This window comes from Planococcus citri, chromosome 2 (genome assembly GCF_950023065.1).
Source record: "Planococcus citri chromosome 2, ihPlaCitr1.1, whole genome shotgun sequence".
Classification (NCBI taxonomy): domain Eukaryota; kingdom Metazoa; phylum Arthropoda; class Insecta; order Hemiptera; family Pseudococcidae; genus Planococcus; species Planococcus citri.
In genome coordinates, this window is record NC_088678.1 from 66,377,799 (window position 1) to 66,396,460 (window position 18,662).

General features: G+C 34.2%; 3 protein-coding genes across 4 annotated transcripts; all 3 read left to right on the forward strand.

The window, feature by feature from the left end:
• The first annotated feature begins 1,808 nt into the window (after positions 1 to 1,808).
• LOC135837204 (uncharacterized transporter slc-17.2-like) lies at positions 1,809 to 6,544 on the forward strand. 2 transcript variants are annotated; one of them, XM_065352401.1, is made up of 10 exons: positions 1,813 to 2,004; positions 2,089 to 2,266; positions 2,339 to 2,569; positions 2,657 to 2,831; positions 4,850 to 4,980; positions 5,067 to 5,193; positions 5,271 to 5,404; positions 5,493 to 5,635; positions 5,757 to 5,877; positions 5,963 to 6,544. In XM_065352401.1, exons 1-10 carry the CDS (start codon positions 1,925 to 1,927, stop codon positions 6,221 to 6,223), a joined length of 1,581 nt encoding a protein of 526 aa, XP_065208473.1. In that variant the 5' UTR covers positions 1,813 to 1,924; the 3' UTR covers positions 6,224 to 6,544. The 2 variants fall into 2 exon arrangements, with proteins under 2 accessions (XP_065208474.1, XP_065208473.1); XM_065352402.1 differs by lacking the exons at positions 4,850 to 4,980; positions 5,067 to 5,193 and having other exon boundaries at positions 1,809 to 2,004.
• A 151-nt stretch (positions 6,545 to 6,695) lies between these two features.
• Positions 6,696 to 13,094, forward strand: LOC135837205 (sialin-like). The gene is made up of 11 exons (XM_065352403.1): positions 6,696 to 8,643; positions 8,761 to 8,900; positions 8,985 to 9,180; positions 9,275 to 9,505; positions 9,579 to 9,753; positions 9,835 to 9,965; positions 11,260 to 11,383; positions 11,469 to 11,602; positions 11,682 to 11,824; positions 11,921 to 12,041; positions 12,673 to 13,094. Exons 2-11 carry the CDS (start codon positions 8,839 to 8,841, stop codon positions 12,853 to 12,855), a joined length of 1,500 nt encoding a protein of 499 aa, XP_065208475.1. The 5' UTR covers positions 6,696 to 8,643; positions 8,761 to 8,838; the 3' UTR covers positions 12,856 to 13,094.
• Positions 13,095 to 13,634: 540 nt separating this feature from the next.
• On the forward strand, positions 13,635 to 17,214 carry LOC135837207 (vesicular glutamate transporter 3-like). Its single transcript, XM_065352404.1, has 10 exons — positions 13,635 to 13,808; positions 13,908 to 14,088; positions 14,165 to 14,395; positions 14,490 to 14,664; positions 14,760 to 14,890; positions 14,964 to 15,087; positions 15,176 to 15,309; positions 15,389 to 15,531; positions 16,477 to 16,597; positions 16,700 to 17,214. The coding sequence occupies exons 1-10, from the start codon at positions 13,741 to 13,743 to the stop codon at positions 16,871 to 16,873; spliced, it is 1,482 nt and encodes a 493-aa protein (XP_065208476.1). The 5' UTR covers positions 13,635 to 13,740; the 3' UTR covers positions 16,874 to 17,214.
• Positions 17,215 to 18,662: the final 1,448 nt, after the last annotated feature.

Here is an 18,662-nt window from a genome sequence, read left to right on the forward strand (position 1 = left end):
AAAAAATCGAAAAAATGTAACATTATTTTCCAACAAAAAAAATTGAATATAAATGCAGATTTTTTTTAATGTATTAAAAAACATGTGTCAAAAACATTGAACAAAAGCACTCTTTAAAAAAAATGAATAAAAAATAAATTAGAAAAAATATTAAAAAAACAAGATTGAAAAAAGGTCATCTGGCAGTTCACAAATCCAGCCTGAATCTAATCTTGTTGGCAAAAATGCCTTTGTTTATAAAATGAAGAAAAGAAAAATCAATGTCACTTAGAGAGAGTTTTTCATCAAGTCTTGAAATCTTGTCGAAAATTGGGCCGAAATAGGACACAAAATTTGGCGAAATTTCGAGCTATGTAGTGGGGGCAACTATAGTCATAAAAACATTTCTGCTTTGATTCACGAGATGTAGCATAGAATTTTCTTTCATTTTGGAAAAAAAATAAGTATTTTATCATTCAATCGAACGCTGGAATATGAAGACGAACATAGAGAGAAAATAGTGAAAAAAACATAAAATCCATAGCGTTAATAAAATGACTAGACTGAACTCGCAAGTGAATTTTTATTTTAGTTCACTTTTATCACTATTTCTCTCTATGCTCAATCATCTGGTAAAATACTTTTTTTTTTCAAAATGAAAGAAAACTCTATGTCACATCTCGTGCTTCAAGGTAAAAATGTTTTTGTTATCAGTTAGCCCCCCCCCCCCACAAAGCTCACAACTTGGCCCCATGTTATGTCATATTTGGGTCCAATTTCCAACAAAATTTTATGACTTGATGAAAAATCCTCTCTTAGCGACATAAACTTTTTTGTTTATTTCATATTTTGATCAAATGGCATTTCTTTCTAAGATTTTATTTTTGCTCAACTTGTGAACTGCCAGACGACCTTTTTTACTACCGTTATTACGCTTTTTTTCTCGGTAATTCTTTAAAAATATTTTCAAAAAGTATTTTTGTTTACTTAATGGTTTTTACTCGTGTTGTTGAATCATTTTTGAAAAACATTTCCAAATTTTTAATCATTTGTTTTGTTGGAAATGAAGCATTTGAGCTTTTTCAAAACTTTAATTTTCCAACACGATTTTTCTTTGAAATCTCAGTTTTTTTGTGATTTGAATTGGGCAGGGTACTCTTTTACACCCATTAAAGCAATTTGTTTCCCGAACGTGGGAACCTAGAGAAACCATAAAGGGTCAAGTTGAAGTGCAGCGTGAATTTTGAATTTCCAACTTCATTTGATACAATTTTCTGGAAACTTCAAGTTTCAAAAATCTGCTGGAGGCTCCAGAACTGCTCGAAACAGTTTGAAACCTTTTCCATTCTATTTTTCAGGTTACAAATAGGGTATGTCCCAACCATTTTTCAAGCAGTGCCAACTTTTTTCTTGGCTAGTTTGCTTCAAAATATCCCTTAGGATGTCCTCTCTAAGAATCAGGAAAAAGTAGTGTCAGAGGATCGGAGTGGGGGGGGGGGTGCGATTATTCCTATTGTCATATGCCCTACTATCATAATTAAAAAACCGATTTCAAAAACTCATAATTGCTTTGTATCGAAAACTTTTTTGAAGCCTCAGTTTTTCGGGACAGCTCGCAGTTCTGCTTCAGTATGAAATTTTGGACATAAGATTCAGGTCGGAATTATGTATTATAATCTCATCATCTGCTAAGTCATTCTCAAACATAGGTACCTGTGAATTCCCCACAATATATTTCTTTTTTGTATGACTTATCAACAAACTGCACATAGAGAGATAATACTTATCTTTCTGATTAATACCTAATTACAATATTAGACCATGCACAAAAACCCAATCTAAATAGATTAGAATTTCATACTTTTTCAACACGCGAATGATAAAATACTCAGTCAGATCGAATTAGGTATGCGGTGTTAATAACTTGTGTAATCGAATCCTCATCATGAAAACGGCAACGACCATCAGTAATCAGAACGCATTTACTCGTATTTCGCTTCAGGAAGATCAAGATGACGAAAAACGGTAAGTATCATCTTGAAAAAGTTTGAACCCAATGCTGAAAAGTTTCTCTTTTTTACTCTTTATAAATCAACCCTATGGTTGTAGATTTGAAATGCAAGAAGAAAAGCCATCCCTATTTCCCTCAAAAAGACTTTTAATAACCCTACTATTTTCTCTATCGAATGCAAACCTAGTCTTCATGAGATTCAATGTCAATGTTGCTGTTATCGAAATGACATCCTCAAAAACGTACGTCATTGATGGAAATCTTAATGTGACACAGGTTGGAATGAGTTCTACGTACCTGCTCGTACTAGGATGGCAATGCTATCAGTAATGCATCATTTTTATTCAGCCGGCGGAATTTCCATGGGATACTAAAACAACTGGATTAGTTTTGAGCATTCTTTTCTACGGTAATTTACTATCGTTTCTGAGCGGATTCGTTATATCCAAAGTCGGAGGATCGAAAATGGCTGCGATATCGATGATCATCTCTGGTATCTTGACATTTCTTCTACCAATCGTATTGCGTTATAATTTCTATGCGTTTTTATTCTGCCGTTTCCTGACTGGAATTTTAGAAGTAAGTGCGCTTCGGGTGCAATATTAATACGTAATAAGAGTTCAATTACAATTACCCATAGAACGAATGAAATTACTCCTACAACAGGGTTTCGCCGGCGCCGGTCTTACTGAGGCATGTTCTCACTGGATGCCAAAAAGTGAAAGAGGAACTCTGACGTCGATCTATTTAAATGGTTTATACGTTGGAACAGCAGCTATATATCCACTTTGCGGACTTCTGATATCGGTATCGGGATGGCCTATGGTGTTCTACTTTACAGGTAGTAATGTGTTTTGAAATGGGAAGTACATAGAAAAAACTCTCTAGAAATGTAGGTGGGCTACTAGTATACAGTATGACACAAAAGTAGTGCCCGGTGGCTTTTATTTCTGAGTGGAAAGAGCTAGAGAGATAAATGAAGCTGCGTTGAGAAGGGAAAAATAAAGGCTTTTAAAAGCAACCTTGAAAATTTAGGCCCATGCACAGGGTGTCCACAAATTGAAAAACCGGTTTAGTCAAAAAATTTTAACTAGTTTTTATTGGTGCAATGTATTCTGCTCATCAAGACGACAAAAACGTGATATTAATTTTTTGAAACTGGTTCATTCATTTGCAACCAGTTAACAAAAATACCCAAAAAATGAATAGGTATAAATAGAGAAAAAAGCTTGAAACAAAAGTTATGAGGCATGAAAAATTACTCAACTCAATTCAATCAGATTTTGAAACCGGTTCATTGATTTGTATTTAGCAGCCAGTTTTTGACAATCACCTACAAATTGAAGAAAGAGAAAAAAGCTTGAAGCAAAAATTGTAGAGCGCGAAAAATTGAACCAGTTTTGCTGATTGAATTTTGAAACCGGTTCATTAATTCGCAGCCAGTCATCAAAAATTACCCAAAAATTGTAGATAGTAAAAAAAGCGTGCAACAAAAGTTGTAGAGTGTAAAAAATAACAATTCTTTGTAATCACATTATTGAACCATTTTTGCTGATCAGATTTTGAAACCGGTTCATTAAATCGCAGCAAGCCATCAAAAGTTAACTGGTTGCAGGTTAGTTGGTCATTTTCAAAATTCGATCAGCAAAAATGGTTCAATTTTTCACGCTCTACAACTTTCGTTACAAGTTTTTTTCTCTACCCTCAATCTGTAGGATGATTGTTGGAAACTGGTTGCTAAATGCAAACCAATGAACCGGTTTCAAAATGTGATTGAACAGAATTGTGTATTTTTTCACGCCTCACATATTTTTCGAGTTTTTTTCTCAATCTCCAATTTTCAGGTATTTTTTGATAACTGGTTGCAAATCACTGAACCGGTTTAAAAATCCGATCGGCGAATATGGTTCAATTTTTCAAGCTCCACAACTTTTGTTCCAATCTTTTTTCTTTATCTCCAACTTTTAGGTGATTGTCAAAAACTGGTTGCGAAATGCAAACCGGTGAACCGGTTTCAAAATGTGGTTAAACAGATGAATTGTGTATTTTTTCACGCCTCACATATTTTTCGAGTTTTTTTCTCGATCTCCAATTTTCAGGTATTTTTTGATAACTGGTTGCAAATTAATGAACCGGTTTAAAAATACGATCGGCGAAAATGCTTCAATTTTTCAAGCTCCACAACTTTTGTTCCAAGCTTTTTTCTTCATCTCCAACTTTTAGGTGATTGTCAAAAACTGGTTGCGAAATGCAAACCAGTGAACCGGTTTCAAAATGTGAATAAACAGAATTGTGTACATATTTTTTCACGTCTCACATATTTTTCAAGTTTTTTTCTCGATCTCCAATTTACCGGTATTTTTTGATAACTGGTTGCAATCTCCACCTTTTAGGTGATTGTCAAAAACTGGTTGCTAAATGCGAATCAATGAACTGGTTTCAAAATGTGATAAAACAGAATTGTGTAATTTTTCACGCTCTACAACTTTTGTTCCAAGCTTTTTTCTCTATCTACAATTTTTACATATTTTTTGTCAACTGGTTGCAAATTAATGAACCGGTTTCAAAAAATTCATATCACGTTTTTGTCGCCTTAGTGTGTAGAATAGATACATTGCAGCAATCAAAACCAGATTTAATTTTTTGACCAAACCAGTTTTTCAATTTGTGGACACCCTGTGCATGAGCCTAAAATTTTCAAGGTCGCTTTTGAAAGCCCTTATTTATCCCTATTCAACGCCACTTCATTCATCCCTCTACAAGGCCACTTTCTTGATCTGATGAGATCAGATCTGATTTTTTCTCCTGAGATTCTTCCAAAAAATCTCAACTGGCTTTCATCTTGAACAACGTCTATAGGTTTAACAAGCTCGCTGTTTTCATTGCTTTGCCTTATTCTGATCCGAAATCATCCATCGGAAGACAAATGGATTTCCAAAAAGGAACTTTCATTTATCCTTCAAGAAAGTAACACAACAAATACAAAAAAAGTAAGTATAGGTACCTAATTAAATTTGCTCGTGGCAGTTGAGTAAAACAAAATATTTAAATTATACAGTCAATATTGTTTCATTAGGTCACGACTTATTCAACTTACAAACGTATACTAACATTTGTCCCAATTTGGATGCTCTTCATGGTGAACTTTCTTTGTGGATGGGTTGTTACTACAGTGTTGTCTAGCCTAGCCTTGTTTATTAAAGGTTACCTACATCTTCACCATATCAATTCTTGAAATATGAAATTGGTCAATTAATTAAACGAATTTCATCGATCACAGACTGTACAGGGAAAAGTACTGAAGAAGTGGCGATCCTTTCTTCGGTTCCTGGCGCTCTTGGTATTTTGGCATCTGCATTGGGTGGTCCACTGATGGATTACTGGAAAAATAACAGCAGTATAGCCTTAACTCGGGTAAAACGATTGAATATAAATACCTATACGACTTCAAAAGTCAAAACCATAATTATTTTTATTCTATTTTTAAATCCTGTCTTCGCAGATGCACAAAATAATATTAGGTACAGCATTCATCAGTCAGATGTTTTTATTTATGACTCAGACATTCATTCAAGACCTGATAATGACAATCATAATTTTCGTTGCGATTCGATTATTCTTGCCATACATTTTAATCGTTATGCAGTAAGTTCAGAAGCAAACCATTCATTTGGTGATTCCTGTATCATATTAACACCTATGTACATATGAGAGTAGATATAAGATATACTTATTTTCTTATCTACATGTTCTCGGTATTTTACAGACTAATCTCAATTAATATAGCACCAAACTATACTGGTCTTGTTGCGGGTTATACATCATTCTGGTTCGCATTAGGTCCGATTGCATCACAAACGGTAGCAAGTTTTATGACCAGCAAACATGTAAGCTTCTCGGGACAGATTGCATATTTTCTAGCACAGGGCTAACATACTCAGTCATTTTACCTCATTTTACTAAATCTTTCAGAAAATAGACGAATGGAATAACTATTTTCTACTAACGGCTGGAATTCTATTGCTTGGCACAATTCTATTCACATTGTACGGGTCTAGCGAACCTCAATCATGGTCAATGTCACCCAATTTTGAAGGAAAAAAATCAAACTTGTCCAATGAAAACGTAAATACGAGTAGAAGGAGAACCTCTGAACCAGTAACTTCAATTCAATATACTCACAAACGAATAAATTATCGATTAGGACCCGTTTTTCAATCAGCAGCTAACTGACGATCCTGATTGGCAATTTAGCACCATAATCGGAAATTCATGTCCACTACTGTTGATTATCTAGCAATTGAAAAACTGGCCCTTCATTAATTACAAGCTGTTCTAGACTCGAGTTATTGACCGATAGCAGCCGACACAAATATTCCCTCTTCACGTTGCACGAATGTAAAATTGCATTTATACTGTTTCATAACACCCGATGAATATTTATCAGGAAGAGAAATATGTGTTTACCAAACCTAAAAACTGCTTAAAGGTATGTCTATGTTGTGTAATGATGTTGATAGCTACTCGTAAATAAACTGTTCATTCGGTTGGTTATTTTGGTATCGTCATATTTTTTTCGTCTTTAACAAACCTATTTATTCTAACATGACAGTATTATAGTGGCATGCAGTGATAATTTTTTTAATAATTCAACTGTGTTAGTGAAAAAGTGCCCATAAGAAATGTCCTCGATGAAGCCGCACAGCCCACAGCCCACAGCAGAATCGAAAAATATATACATATAATTTCAACGAAGCATAACTCACGTTCAGTAAAGTATTGATTTGTATGTTGGTATTTATTTTCCAAACTTGCTAAATACCCATCTTGAGAATGCAAAAAAAATCAAAATTTCGAAGAATATTGCACGTTTTTCTGTGAAAATGTGAAACAGACCCCGATTTTAAGACTCTGATTTCGAGACCTTCCTAAATCTTCAATCCAAAACCCCGTAATTTCAAGGCATTAGTTCCAAAGCTAGGATTCCAAGACATGAAAATTGAAGCAAACAAAAAATAGACCTTTCGAAAAAAATTTGGTAGGTAGAATAATTTTCTGAGAGAGATAGGAATGTGAAAATGTTTTCTCAAAACGACGACTTTTTCAAAAATAGTACTATCTTCTCTAAGACTCTGATTTTGAGGCTCCTATTTCAAGACTCCGATTTCAAGGTTCGACTCAAATTAGCTTCCAACTCAAAAAATAATTTTTCTTCTTAATTTTCTTCGAGTTATAAAATTGTTTTTGTAAAAATGACAATCCTTCTCAAAAAATTTCTGAGACTCCGATTTTTGAGGCCTCTATTTCAAGGCTTCGACTCAAATTAGCTTCCAACTCAAAAAATAGGTGTTTTTACAATTTTTTCTTTGAGTTATAAGATTTTGTTCGTAAAAATGACAATCCATTTTCAAAAAATTTTTGAGACTCCAATTTTTGAGTCCTCTATTTCAAGACCCCAGTTTCAAGGCTTCGACTCAAATTAGCTTCCAATTTAAAAAATAGTTTTTCTTTTCAGTTATCTTCAAGTTATAAAACTTTTTTCATCTATTTCAAAAAATGTCTAGGGCTCCGATTTTGAGACCTCTATTTTAACACCCTGATTTCGAAGCTTCGACTCAAAATAGTAGCTTCCAACTCAAAAAATAATTTTTCTTTTCAATTTTCTTTGAGTCATGAATTTTTTTTTGTAAAAATGACGATCCTTTTTTAAAAATTTCCGAGACTCCGATTTTTGAGGCCCCTATTTCAAGACCCCAATTTTGAGCCCAAGATTCCAAGGCTTCGTTTCAGCCTCTTCTCTCTCCCCTTCCCAATAATTTAGCCAACTAAGCATAAATAATAATTTTTTTTCAATGCATGTGAAACATTTTTCTACGAGTATTAATGACAATTTTTCTCCAAGAAATTACTTTCTTCAAAGCCTCGATTTAAAGACCACGGTTCGGAGACTCTGATTTCAAGTGTTCGTTTCGAGCTCCTAATTCAAATCCCGACTTCTAGTCCCTGATTGGAAAACCACGATTTCGAAGCCTCGATTTCAATACTCCGATTTCAAGTCTACCTGATTTCTGGACACCAATATTTCGAGGCTCGGATTTCAAAATCCCAATTTCGATACTCTGATCCGTGTGACACTGACTTTTGAAAACTTGAAATAATTCGTAATGTACAGGGAACAAAATCAAAAAAAATTGAAAATTTTAGTTGAATTGAATAAAAGACGATATCATATTCGAGAACTCTGAAAGGGTCTCAAAAATTCAATCCGCATTTTGACCGGCAAATTTTTTGTTTTTTATTCACCGAAATAAATATAAATCAAAATTCTCGAAAAATAATTTCAACAACGTCATGACGTTACTGTTGCCTGTTGGAACATTAGAATTTTACGATGCATCGTATTAGAATCACAATTAATATGTTTACTACGAACTTAGACGTTGTTATTTGTACTGTTCGAGATAAATGATAGTGCCTGCTTTCATAAATAACTCATCACGGAAAACGGTAGGCTCACAGTACCAGGCAATACACATCCATCTAAATTTAATATCGCGTTTCGTCTAATTCATTTCTTCTTGTCTCCAATCCACAAGAAAATTAACGAGCACTCGAGCAGTAATTTGAACTTTCGTCACAATGAAGGAAAAAAGGTAATATTAACTCGATATTCAACACACTATGCCTTACTTATTTATAATCATTATTCAAAGAAATTACAACATATACTTATAATATTCATATTTATGTAATATAATTTCAAATTGTAGAACAGCGTGAAACTCGACATACGAGTACAACTTGGTATTAAATGACGTATACCTAATCAAATTCCCATCATAAACATTATGGCAGCCATTAAAGAAGTAGCATCTATTTTGCTCCCGAAAGCTCAAGATGATGAAAAATTGTAAGTAAAAAATTCATTAAGGATCAGCACTCTGACTCCTCAACTTTCAAGTTTTTCTTTCAACTACCTATCATCTTTTTTCAGGCAAAAATCGGTGGTAAAATTTCAAATAGGTATGGAAAAGCCTTCCTTAATCGTTTCCAAAAGATTTTTGGTAACTATATTACTATTCTTATCAAATGCAAACATGGTCTTCGTGAAATACAACGTGAATATCGCAGTTATCGAGATGACATCCTCAAAATCAACCTTCGTGAATGAAAATCTTACTACGACACAGGTACGTACGAGTATAGGATCTGAATTCTGTACTGTTCAGTATCACAAAAAAATGATGCTCGTACTTCCATTAATAATGTGCAAATTTTGTTCAGCATGCAGAATTTCAATGGGATTCCATAGACACTGGATTAGCTCTGAGCATCTACTTCTACGGTAATCTATTATCGTTTTTGAGCGGATTTATCATATCAAAGTTTGGAGGATGGATGAGCATGGCTGGATCGATGACCATCTCTAGTATCACAACATTTCTTCAACCAATCACTTTGAGTTACAGCTTTTATTTATTTTTGTTCTGTCGTTTTTTAACCGGAGTGTTCACAGTAAGTGCTTGTAATATTGGTAATTGATGATGAATACATCGTTCACTTATAATTTTACCTGGTGGATTTAAAGGGCTTTGCCTATTCCGGCTTTACTGAGGCGTGTTCTCATTGGATGCCAAAAAGTGAAAGAGGAACTCTAATGTCAATTTGCTTCAATGGTTTTCACATTGCAACAGCAACGGTCCATCTTATTTGCGGAATTATAATATCTGAATGGGGATGGCCCATGGTTTTTTACATTACAGGTTGTACTAATCATCCATTTTAAAAACACTTGCTTTAAAAAACCATTCATCACTGATTGGCTTTATTAACGATAATTACAGGTATTGTCGGATCATTGATTTCAATACTTTGTCTATTGCTGGTCAGCAATCATCCATCTGAAGACAAATGGATATCTAAGAAAGAACTTACATTCATTCTCAATGATATTGACACAAGTAGGACAGAAAAAGTAATTAAAATTGATGAAAGTCGCATTCTTTTTAGTCTGGCATATGACATTAGAAATAATTGCACTTCCCCCTCGCACCGATCCTCTGAGACAACTTTTTTCTTCAAGATGAACACATCCTAAGGAACAGTTTACTTACAGCAAACTTGCCAAAAAAAAATTGGCCTTACCTACCAACAAAATGGCGAACATTTTTATTGGTCAACCAAAATCACGTACTTTGTTTTCTAACATTTTTTGAACTGCACAAAGCTACGAGTAGATTGAAAGAGCATAAAAAAATTTGTCACAAGCTAAAACTTCAAGCTCAAAAGAGCATTTTCTAGATTTTGGAAGAATTTTCAATATTCAAATTTAGGCCAAATAAAAAGTGAAAAAAAAATTTACCGAATTGTTCTAGAAAGCTGAAATTTTGGATGTATGCTATTTCTGACCTGCCAAATCGATTGGAACTGGTTCCAAACCTGTTTTGAGCAGTTCTGGAGCTTCCAGCGGCTCCAGCAGATTTGTTATACGTGAAATTTCTACATTTCATCAAACTGAGTTGGAAATCCGAAATTCACGCTGCACTCCAACTGGCAACTTAAACATGTTATCAAGTCGACTGCTAGTGGGTTTAAGTCATTTTGGAACCTCCGGTAACTTTTTGAAAATTCTTGGAGGCTCCAGTAGATTTCTGAAACTTGAAATTTCTACAAAAGTGAATTTTTGAAAAAATTCTGCTTTTTGAAAAATGCCAAAAAGTTTCAAAAATCTGCTGAGAGACTCCGCCAGTTTCCAAAAAGTCACTGGAGGCTCCAAAACGACTTGAAATCCACCTGCAGTCGACTTCATAGCATTGTGAAATTAGCTTGCAGTGTGAATTTCGGCTTCATAACTCCGTTTGATAAAATTCTGTGGAAATTTCAAATTTCAAAAATTTACTGGAGGCTCCAATAATTTTCAAAAAGTTTCCGGAGGCTCCAAAATGATTCAAGCCCACCAGCAGTCGACTTGACAAAGTGTTCAAGTTGGAGTACAGCGTAAATTTCGGATTTCCAACTCCATTTGAAGACATTTTAGGAGAATTTCAAGTTTCATAATCTGCTGGAAGCTCCAGAACTGCTCAAAACGGTTTCCAACGGTTCCCAGTAGATTGGGCCGGTCAAAAATAGCGTATATCCTGAATTTCAGCTTTCCAGGTCAATTTGGTAAACTTTTGATTTTTATTTCTTGTTCGTGCCGGACTACTTGCTAACAAAGATCAATCAGCAAGACACACTACAGAAAGTACTTTTACTCCTTATATACATAGGTTAAAGCTCATCCACACAAACATATACTAAGATCCACGCCAGTTCGGATGTTTTGCATAATGAATATTCTTTTGAGCTGGACCAGTAGCACCGTGGTGACCAGCTTGCCTTTGTTCATAAAAGGTGAAGTATTAATCACAATAATGTTATGACTTGAAACATGCGGATTTGATCGATAGAATAAAAATTAATGTAATCAAAATTGCAGATTCCACGGGAAGAAATACCAAAGAAGTAGCATTTATTTCTTCGCTGCCTAATTTTCTCGGTATTCTGGTATCTACGGTAAGTGGACCATTGATGGATTACTGGAAAAATCACAGCAATATCACCCAAACCAGGGTAAATAAAATTATTTAAATCAAAACCAGGAACCACATAATGTACACTTACATATTGTACAGAATTCTTTTTTTAACAGATGCATAAGATAATGATAGGAATAGCATTAACCAGTGAGCTGATTCTATTTGTTAGTCTGACATTTGTTCGAGATCTCATAACGACGATGGTCATTTTCGTCCTGATTGGGTTATTCCTTCCTTACATCTTTTTAGTTCTACAGTAGGTCAAACACAAGATCTGATTCCTCAATCTCGTAGCACATGAAATGACTGATTTATGTACTGTGTAGTAGATAATGCTTCATTATTTTTTCAGATTGATCCTCACCAATATGGTACCGAATCATACTGGTCTCATTTCGGGTTATATGTCATTCTGGAACTCAATGAGTCCAATAGCAGCCCAAACAGTGTTAGGTTTTATGACTCCTAATCACGTAAGCTTTCTATGTCAGCACAGAGATATCATATAGAGTTACAAGAGTAATCAATACCCCAATTAAAATACATGGATCAAAAGGGCAGGCAAAAATGCATCATAAGCCAAAACTTGAATGCTCAAGTGCATTTTTTGATTTTTGGTGAAATTTTGAAAAAAAAAATTAGTAGATAACTAAGTACAAAAAATGTGAAAAAAATCAAAATTTTACCACATTGATCTAGAAAGCTGAAATTTAGTATCTGCCCTATTTTTGACTCTTCGAATTGATCGCTACTGGTTTCGAACCGTTTTGAGTAGTTTTGGAGCCACCAACCGATTATTGAATGTAAAAAATTTTCAAATGCCTACAGTCGATTTGAGGAACTTTCTAGCCGTTCTGAAGCCTTCAATCTTCAAAAATTTTTGATTTTTCAAGAAAATATCTAGCCCTGTAATTTTCAAAAATTCACCAAAAATCAAAAAATGCACTACAGCATCGAAAATTTTGGCTTTGATGTATTTTTGTAGGTATGTTCTTCCAGTTTAGCTTTGTCTGGTTCAAAAATTGCATTACTATAGTGAAAATATACCTCCCTAGTTAGTTTTTTGAGTCAAGACAATACCTAATTTGGATTTTGGTTTTCCAGGCAATGAACGAATGGGATAACTATTTTCTGCTGACAGCTGGGATTTTATTACTTGGAACGATTCTGTTCACTTTGTACGGATCCAGTGAACCTCAATCGTGGTCATTATCGCCCAATTTCGAAAATAAATCGAAACCACTGAATAAAGACGAAGTAGAATCACTAACCAACAACTTCGACTAATTTATGTGGTTTTTGGATGAACTGATGAGCAGTCTTCACCTAGCATCAACAATATCACGGAAGCAATGAATTTTTTCATCAAAAGCGGATCTAGATAAAATATTCTGCCAGAAATCATACCGAAATTCCATTTATTTTTTCTTCAGTATCCACCAGTCTTTTATCTTATTCGTTGTAGATACAGAGAAAAACCGGATTATGATTCTACATATAAAAAATATATAATGAATGGATTCGTTTTTTTTGTATCAATCATTTTCAGGAGATTTCATATTTAGGTAGGTAAATTGCAGGAATTTTATGATGATGCAGACCCAGGAAATAGAGAATTTGAGCAAAGGGTGTAATTTTTGACGACTTCAGCGTCACTATATAAATTAAGAGAATGTTTTTCTGAATTTTAGACACTTTATAATGTCGTTTGAAATTTTCAAAACCGATTCAAGGACACCATCAAGGTAAAAAAAATTTAAAAATGGAGGTCATTGCCCTCATGTACTTCAACCTCCATAATAAGTTCCAAGCCAATCTCTTTAAAATTATGTGAAACCCAACACAATTTTTTTTTTTACTAAACACACGAAAGAAGCAACTCTATCACCTATTTCATGAATACTACATTGAAATTATGCTCGCAAATCACCAACGTTTAATTTCTCAGGCGAAAAGTAAACATTGATAACAATTATTTATCTCTCAGATTAACATTTCCACATAAAAATTTTAAAAAACGTAATTTAACTAACTCCTACTTTGATCTATTCTCACGATGATATCAGTAATATTTCAAATTGCACCGCGAATTAGATAAACAGTATAATCAAAGTGAAGGTGCTGTGTGGTGTGCTATTTACTCGTATTAAGCCAAAAATAAAAATATTCAACATGAATAACACAGCAGACAATCAAGATACATCCAATAAACTTCTGGACAATCAGAAGGATGAAAAAATGTAGGTATTATGTTATTCAATACTTGTATTGATAACTCAAACGCATATTTTGAAAAAGTAATGCAAATATCTAATTTTTACCTAACCTTTTCTCAACAGGCCACCATCACAAACGAGCACACCTAAGCCCTCATTATTGTTCTCGAAACGATTTTTCATCACAATTTTATTGTTTTTCTCCAATATAAGTATGATTCTGATAGAACACAATATCAATATCAATATCATCGAAATGACATCACCCAAACAAATCAAGAATGGAGATCTCAACGAAACGCAAGTAAGCCCCACTCGAATCATTGATAGGTACCTTCACTTTCACTAAAGAATATCCCACAATCTGATTTGTTTTTCAGCCACCAGAATTTCCCTGGGATCCCGCAAGAAGGGGAGTGGTGCTGAGCGTTTCTGCATACGGAAGACTGTTATCATTTCTGAGTGGACCTTTGATATCGAAGCTAGGAGGGGCGACAACGTGGGGTCTTTCTATGATGGCTGCTGGAATAACAACGTTACTTCAACCAATCAGTCTGCGATATGATTTTTTTGCATTTCTAGCTTGTCGTTTTCTAATTGGAGCATTCGATGTAAGAATACCCTAAAGTACATACATTCAAACTGATAATATTATGCAAATATGAAAAAATTCAATAATGGATGCAAATTCGAATTCATTAACAGAGCTTTTACAACGCAAGTGCTTTGGAAGCATGTTCACGATGGATACCAAAATGTGAAAGAGGAACCTTGATATCCGTCAGTGTAAATGGAGTATACGTTGGTATTGCAATCGCATATCCCATATGTGGACTCATAATATCTGAGTTAGGATGGGCTGCAGTGTTTTATCTCCTAGGTAAGAATTATTCCATACTTCTGTTATTTTGCAAACAAATCATGGTTCTTCGTTCTTCTCAGTTAGCCTATTTGCCTACCCTAATAATATTTCAGGTGGTATTTGCGTGATCATGTCGTTACTTTGCTTGATCTTGATACGAAATCAGCCTTCTGAGGATAAGTGGATCTCAAAAAAAGAACTGGCATATATTTTGAAGGAAACCGACACTGTGTGCCCAAAAAAGGTAACATCACTCTCCATAAAATTACACCATGAAGCAAACAAATTATCTCAATATTATTTTATTCTTCTTCAAGGACATCACTCGTCCTTACAGAACAATCCTTTCATCTCCCCCAATTTGGGCACTCTGCACAGGATATTTTGTTAATGGCTGGGTAGTCATGATGTTGCTGGCTGGATTACCTTTGCTTATAAAAGGTTAGTGACTCTGACAGACGCAATAAGATGATAACACTGTTGATTGATTCAATATCGATATGAATCCCATCTCATGCTATAATTTCAGACTTGACAAATAAAGAAACCAAAGAAGTAGCCATCATCTCTTCCATTCCAAGTATTTTGGGGATTTTTATATCTTTAGCTGCTGGTACAATAATGGATTATTGGAAAAACAACAGTAGCATTTCGTTGACTCGAGTAAAATGAACAAATTTCTTTTTTAAAAAAAATCATTATTAGCACATAAAAATTTGAGAAAAATTTTCAATTTTCACAGATGCATAAAATCTTAATCGGAGTTTCGTACGCAAGTCAAATGTTTCTATTCGTAGCTTTAACATTTGTCAGTAATTTGACCACAATTATGATCTTGTTCGTTCTCATTCGAGCATTCCTGCCTTTTGGTTTCCTGATTCTAAGGTAATAAGTATAGTACCATTGAATTTATTTATTGTACTTCCTCACAAGAGAACCTTTTCGAATTTATACTCGATGTGATTTTAACGAAACCAGGCCGGATCGAAAGAGCATGTTTTAAAACCCTTGGAACCAAAATTTCAGGAGCTCAAGTTCGTTTTTGGATTTTTGGTGAATTTTCAAAAAAACGTCCAAAAATTTAGAAAAGCTGTTCAGGTTCGATTTTCAGGCTTCTTCATGAAAATGATTTTTTTTTTTTTTAGCAAAGTAAACCATTTAGTGAATGATTTCTTCAATTCAATTCCCACTCATCAACAAACGGTAGTTTTGAGCCATTTTGAAGCCTCCAGTGATTTTTCAATTTTCTCTCAGACCTTTCAAATCGCTCTGGAAGGACCAAAATGAACTTTAACACGATATACGAGTACCTTAGGTCGATGCGTATTGGGCACCCCCTCAACTGTTTTTATTACGTTCATTCCATGAACAATTTACAATTTGGTCAAAATTCAACTTTCGAATGGAATTTCACGATAATCTCCTAAAACGGTCGAGAGGGGGCCCTTTGCCCAACAAGCACCGACCAAAGGTATAAATGGTCAATTTTTGGCCCCTCCAGAAAGATTTGAAACTTGTAGGGTACGTTATAAAATCGCTGGAGGCTCCAGAATGACCCAAAACTTGCAGTTGTTGAATTGAATGAATTATCAGAATGGTTCACTTTGTTCGAAAAAAAAATATATATTTCATAAAACTCAAATTTTAAAAAATCACTGTTGAAAATTTTTTTCTTGAATGTTTTAAATTTTTAAAAATTCTCCAAAATTGTGCGTAAAAATTTAATTTTGCACGTGCTCTTTCGATGCAGCACCGTGCCATTCAAATCAGAGAGTGTGAGTTTTAAAAAATGTTCCTTTGTCAGCAACCACTCGAATTGTTTGTTTTCAGACTAATCTCAGTAAGTATAACACCAAATCACACCGGTATCACAGCAAGTATCGTGATGTCTTTCTTTTCATTGAGTAAAATAGCCAATCAAATGGTGGTCGGTTTCTTGACATATGATCACGTAAGTTCAAGTAGATAACATACCTTATTTGCGATTAATTTCTACTTAAAAATTATCAATATTAAATAATGCACCAATTTTTTTAAATAATCCCTCACATAGACTGCAGAGGAATGGAACCAATGTTTCATTTTGACAGCTGGTCTTCTGATATGTGGCGCCATTGCATTTGTTTTATACGGATCCAGTGAAGCTCAATCGTGGTCTTTGGCATCGAATCTTCAAAAGCAACCCCAAACGTCTGATGAAAGCGAACTGGAGTTCATCAAAAAATAAACTCGATTGCTTCATAAATATGCACTATGCAGAGGCAGACACTCGACAAGATCTCACTGTCCCTTTAGTATATTTTTTTTCGTCAAGAATTTCAAGGTCAATGGCTCTTATTTGTCTATTGTGGAAATTCTCAATAATAATCAAAGGTGTCTTAAAAAACAGGCCAATATGAAAAAGCAAGGCAAAAGCAGGATAATTATATTTTTTCAAAAATTTCAACTTGTTTAAACGAGTGAAAAATTTCAAAGTTGGATTTTCAAAAACGTGAATAAACTTCACGGTCAAGGACATCAAAAATTGTTAAGACACCTTGCCAAATAATTAACGAAATAAGAACGTAACCATGTGATTATCTATTGATTTTGTAATTATTTCTCACACAATTAAAGAAAGCCGAATTACCAAACGATGAATTAAACATAATCTAAATACAAATAGATAATAGATATGTATCGTATGAATGCAAACGAGGAAAAACAAAGCCGTTTATTTTAAGGAATTCAAATGGAGTGTGGTTAATCAGAAAGATAGAAATTATCATCAAGTACGTAGGTATTTATTTGTACTTATGAATTGAAAAAATTGACAACTTGTATACATAGAACAGATAAGTATTATCTGAAAAATCGAAATAGGACGGTAGTGGTATTAAAATAAATTTTTTACTATCCTACATTTTGCATAGAGTAAATTTGTTTGGCAATTTTACAACATCATGCCTTCAAAATTTTTAGGCGGGAGTGAAGGTGTAGGGGTGGAAACGACTGAGGAAGATGGAGAGATTTCCTCCCTGGGCACTTCACATTTAGGAACCCAGGCTCACTGATGTTGTATTTTTTTTTTCACTTTCCATATCATTTCCATTTTTTTTTTCAAAAATAATGCATGGAAAAAATTTTGGATTTGAGATGGTTTGAAAAGATTTTGAAAACACACATGCCAAAATCGATCGAATGAGTCACGAAGTTGGTAAATCCAAGTTTATAGTTGCTAAATTTAATTTTCATGCTACTTAAAAAGCATTTTTTTCAAAAACTGGAGAATCTGAAAACACGCTGGAGGCTCCGAAACGGTTTGAAACCATCACAATCGACTCAGGAAATCAAAAATAGGTACCTACAAACCAAATTTCAAACTTTCAGATCTTTTTGATCAAATTATAAATTTTCAAAAAATTTCCAAAAAATCTAAAAATGACTTTTAGCAGCTGAAATTTTTGCAGGTGGTATATTTTTTGGGATGCTCCTTTGATTGAGATGCTTCCTTTGTCAGACAACAAAAACTCAATAATTAATCGCAAATTTCAAAATGTCAATTTTGATTTCAATTTAAATTCAATCATTCTCAAAAAAAAAAATTGATACATTCGTTAGATATTTCTGAATTAATCAACGAATTTTTTTTCTCATGATGAGAATGAAAAGGGTACCCCCCGATAAGATAGGCAAAATGCCCTTAACCTCAGATTTCGATGAAACTCACAGGGTATGTTTAGTACCCCCAGAAAATAATTTTGGGCCCATAGCCCGCTCCCCACCCCACCCCCCTCAGCCAGGGGGGCCAAAAAACGCGTTTTTCAGGGGAAAAATTCTGTATCAGCGCGTAATTAAGATAAATTGATTCTGTAAACGAATATAGTTAGAAGATACATGGGCGTACCTCCCTGAACTTTTTCAGAATTTTTCATCACACGGGGAGAGAAGGGGGGACAAAAGAAAACTGTAAATCGACATTACTCCGGAACGAAAAAACATACCAAAACGATTTTTTCGTCAAATATGTATCTTTA

Bases quoted from the DNA above. Each gene is read 5' to 3' on its own strand.
- LOC135837204 (XM_065352401.1), top strand. From the start codon at position 1,925: ATGAAAACGGCAACGACCATCAGTAATCAGAACGCATTTACTCGTATT. The intron at 2,570-2,656 runs GTAAGTGCGCTT...CTCCTACAACAG, and splicing joins TCCTGACTGGAATTTTAGAA to GGTTTCGCCGGCGCCGGTCT. The intron at 2,832-4,849 runs GTAGTAATGTGT...CAACGTCTATAG, and splicing joins TATGGTGTTCTACTTTACAG to GTTTAACAAGCTCGCTGTTT.
- LOC135837207 (XM_065352404.1), top strand. From the start codon at position 13,741: ATGAATAACACAGCAGACAATCAAGATACATCCAATAAACTTCTGGAC. The intron at 13,809-13,907 runs GTAGGTATTATG...TTTTCTCAACAG, and splicing joins AATCAGAAGGATGAAAAAAT to GCCACCATCACAAACGAGCA. The intron at 15,310-15,388 runs GTAAAATGAACA...CAATTTTCACAG, and splicing joins GTAGCATTTCGTTGACTCGA to ATGCATAAAATCTTAATCGG.
- LOC135837205 (XM_065352403.1), top strand. From the start codon at position 8,839: ATGGCAGCCATTAAAGAAGTAGCATCTATTTTGCTCCCGAAAGCTCAA. The intron at 8,901-8,984 runs GTAAGTAAAAAA...ATCTTTTTTCAG, and splicing joins GCTCAAGATGATGAAAAATT to GCAAAAATCGGTGGTAAAAT. The intron at 11,603-11,681 runs GTAAATAAAATT...TTTTTTTAACAG, and splicing joins GCAATATCACCCAAACCAGG to ATGCATAAGATAATGATAGG.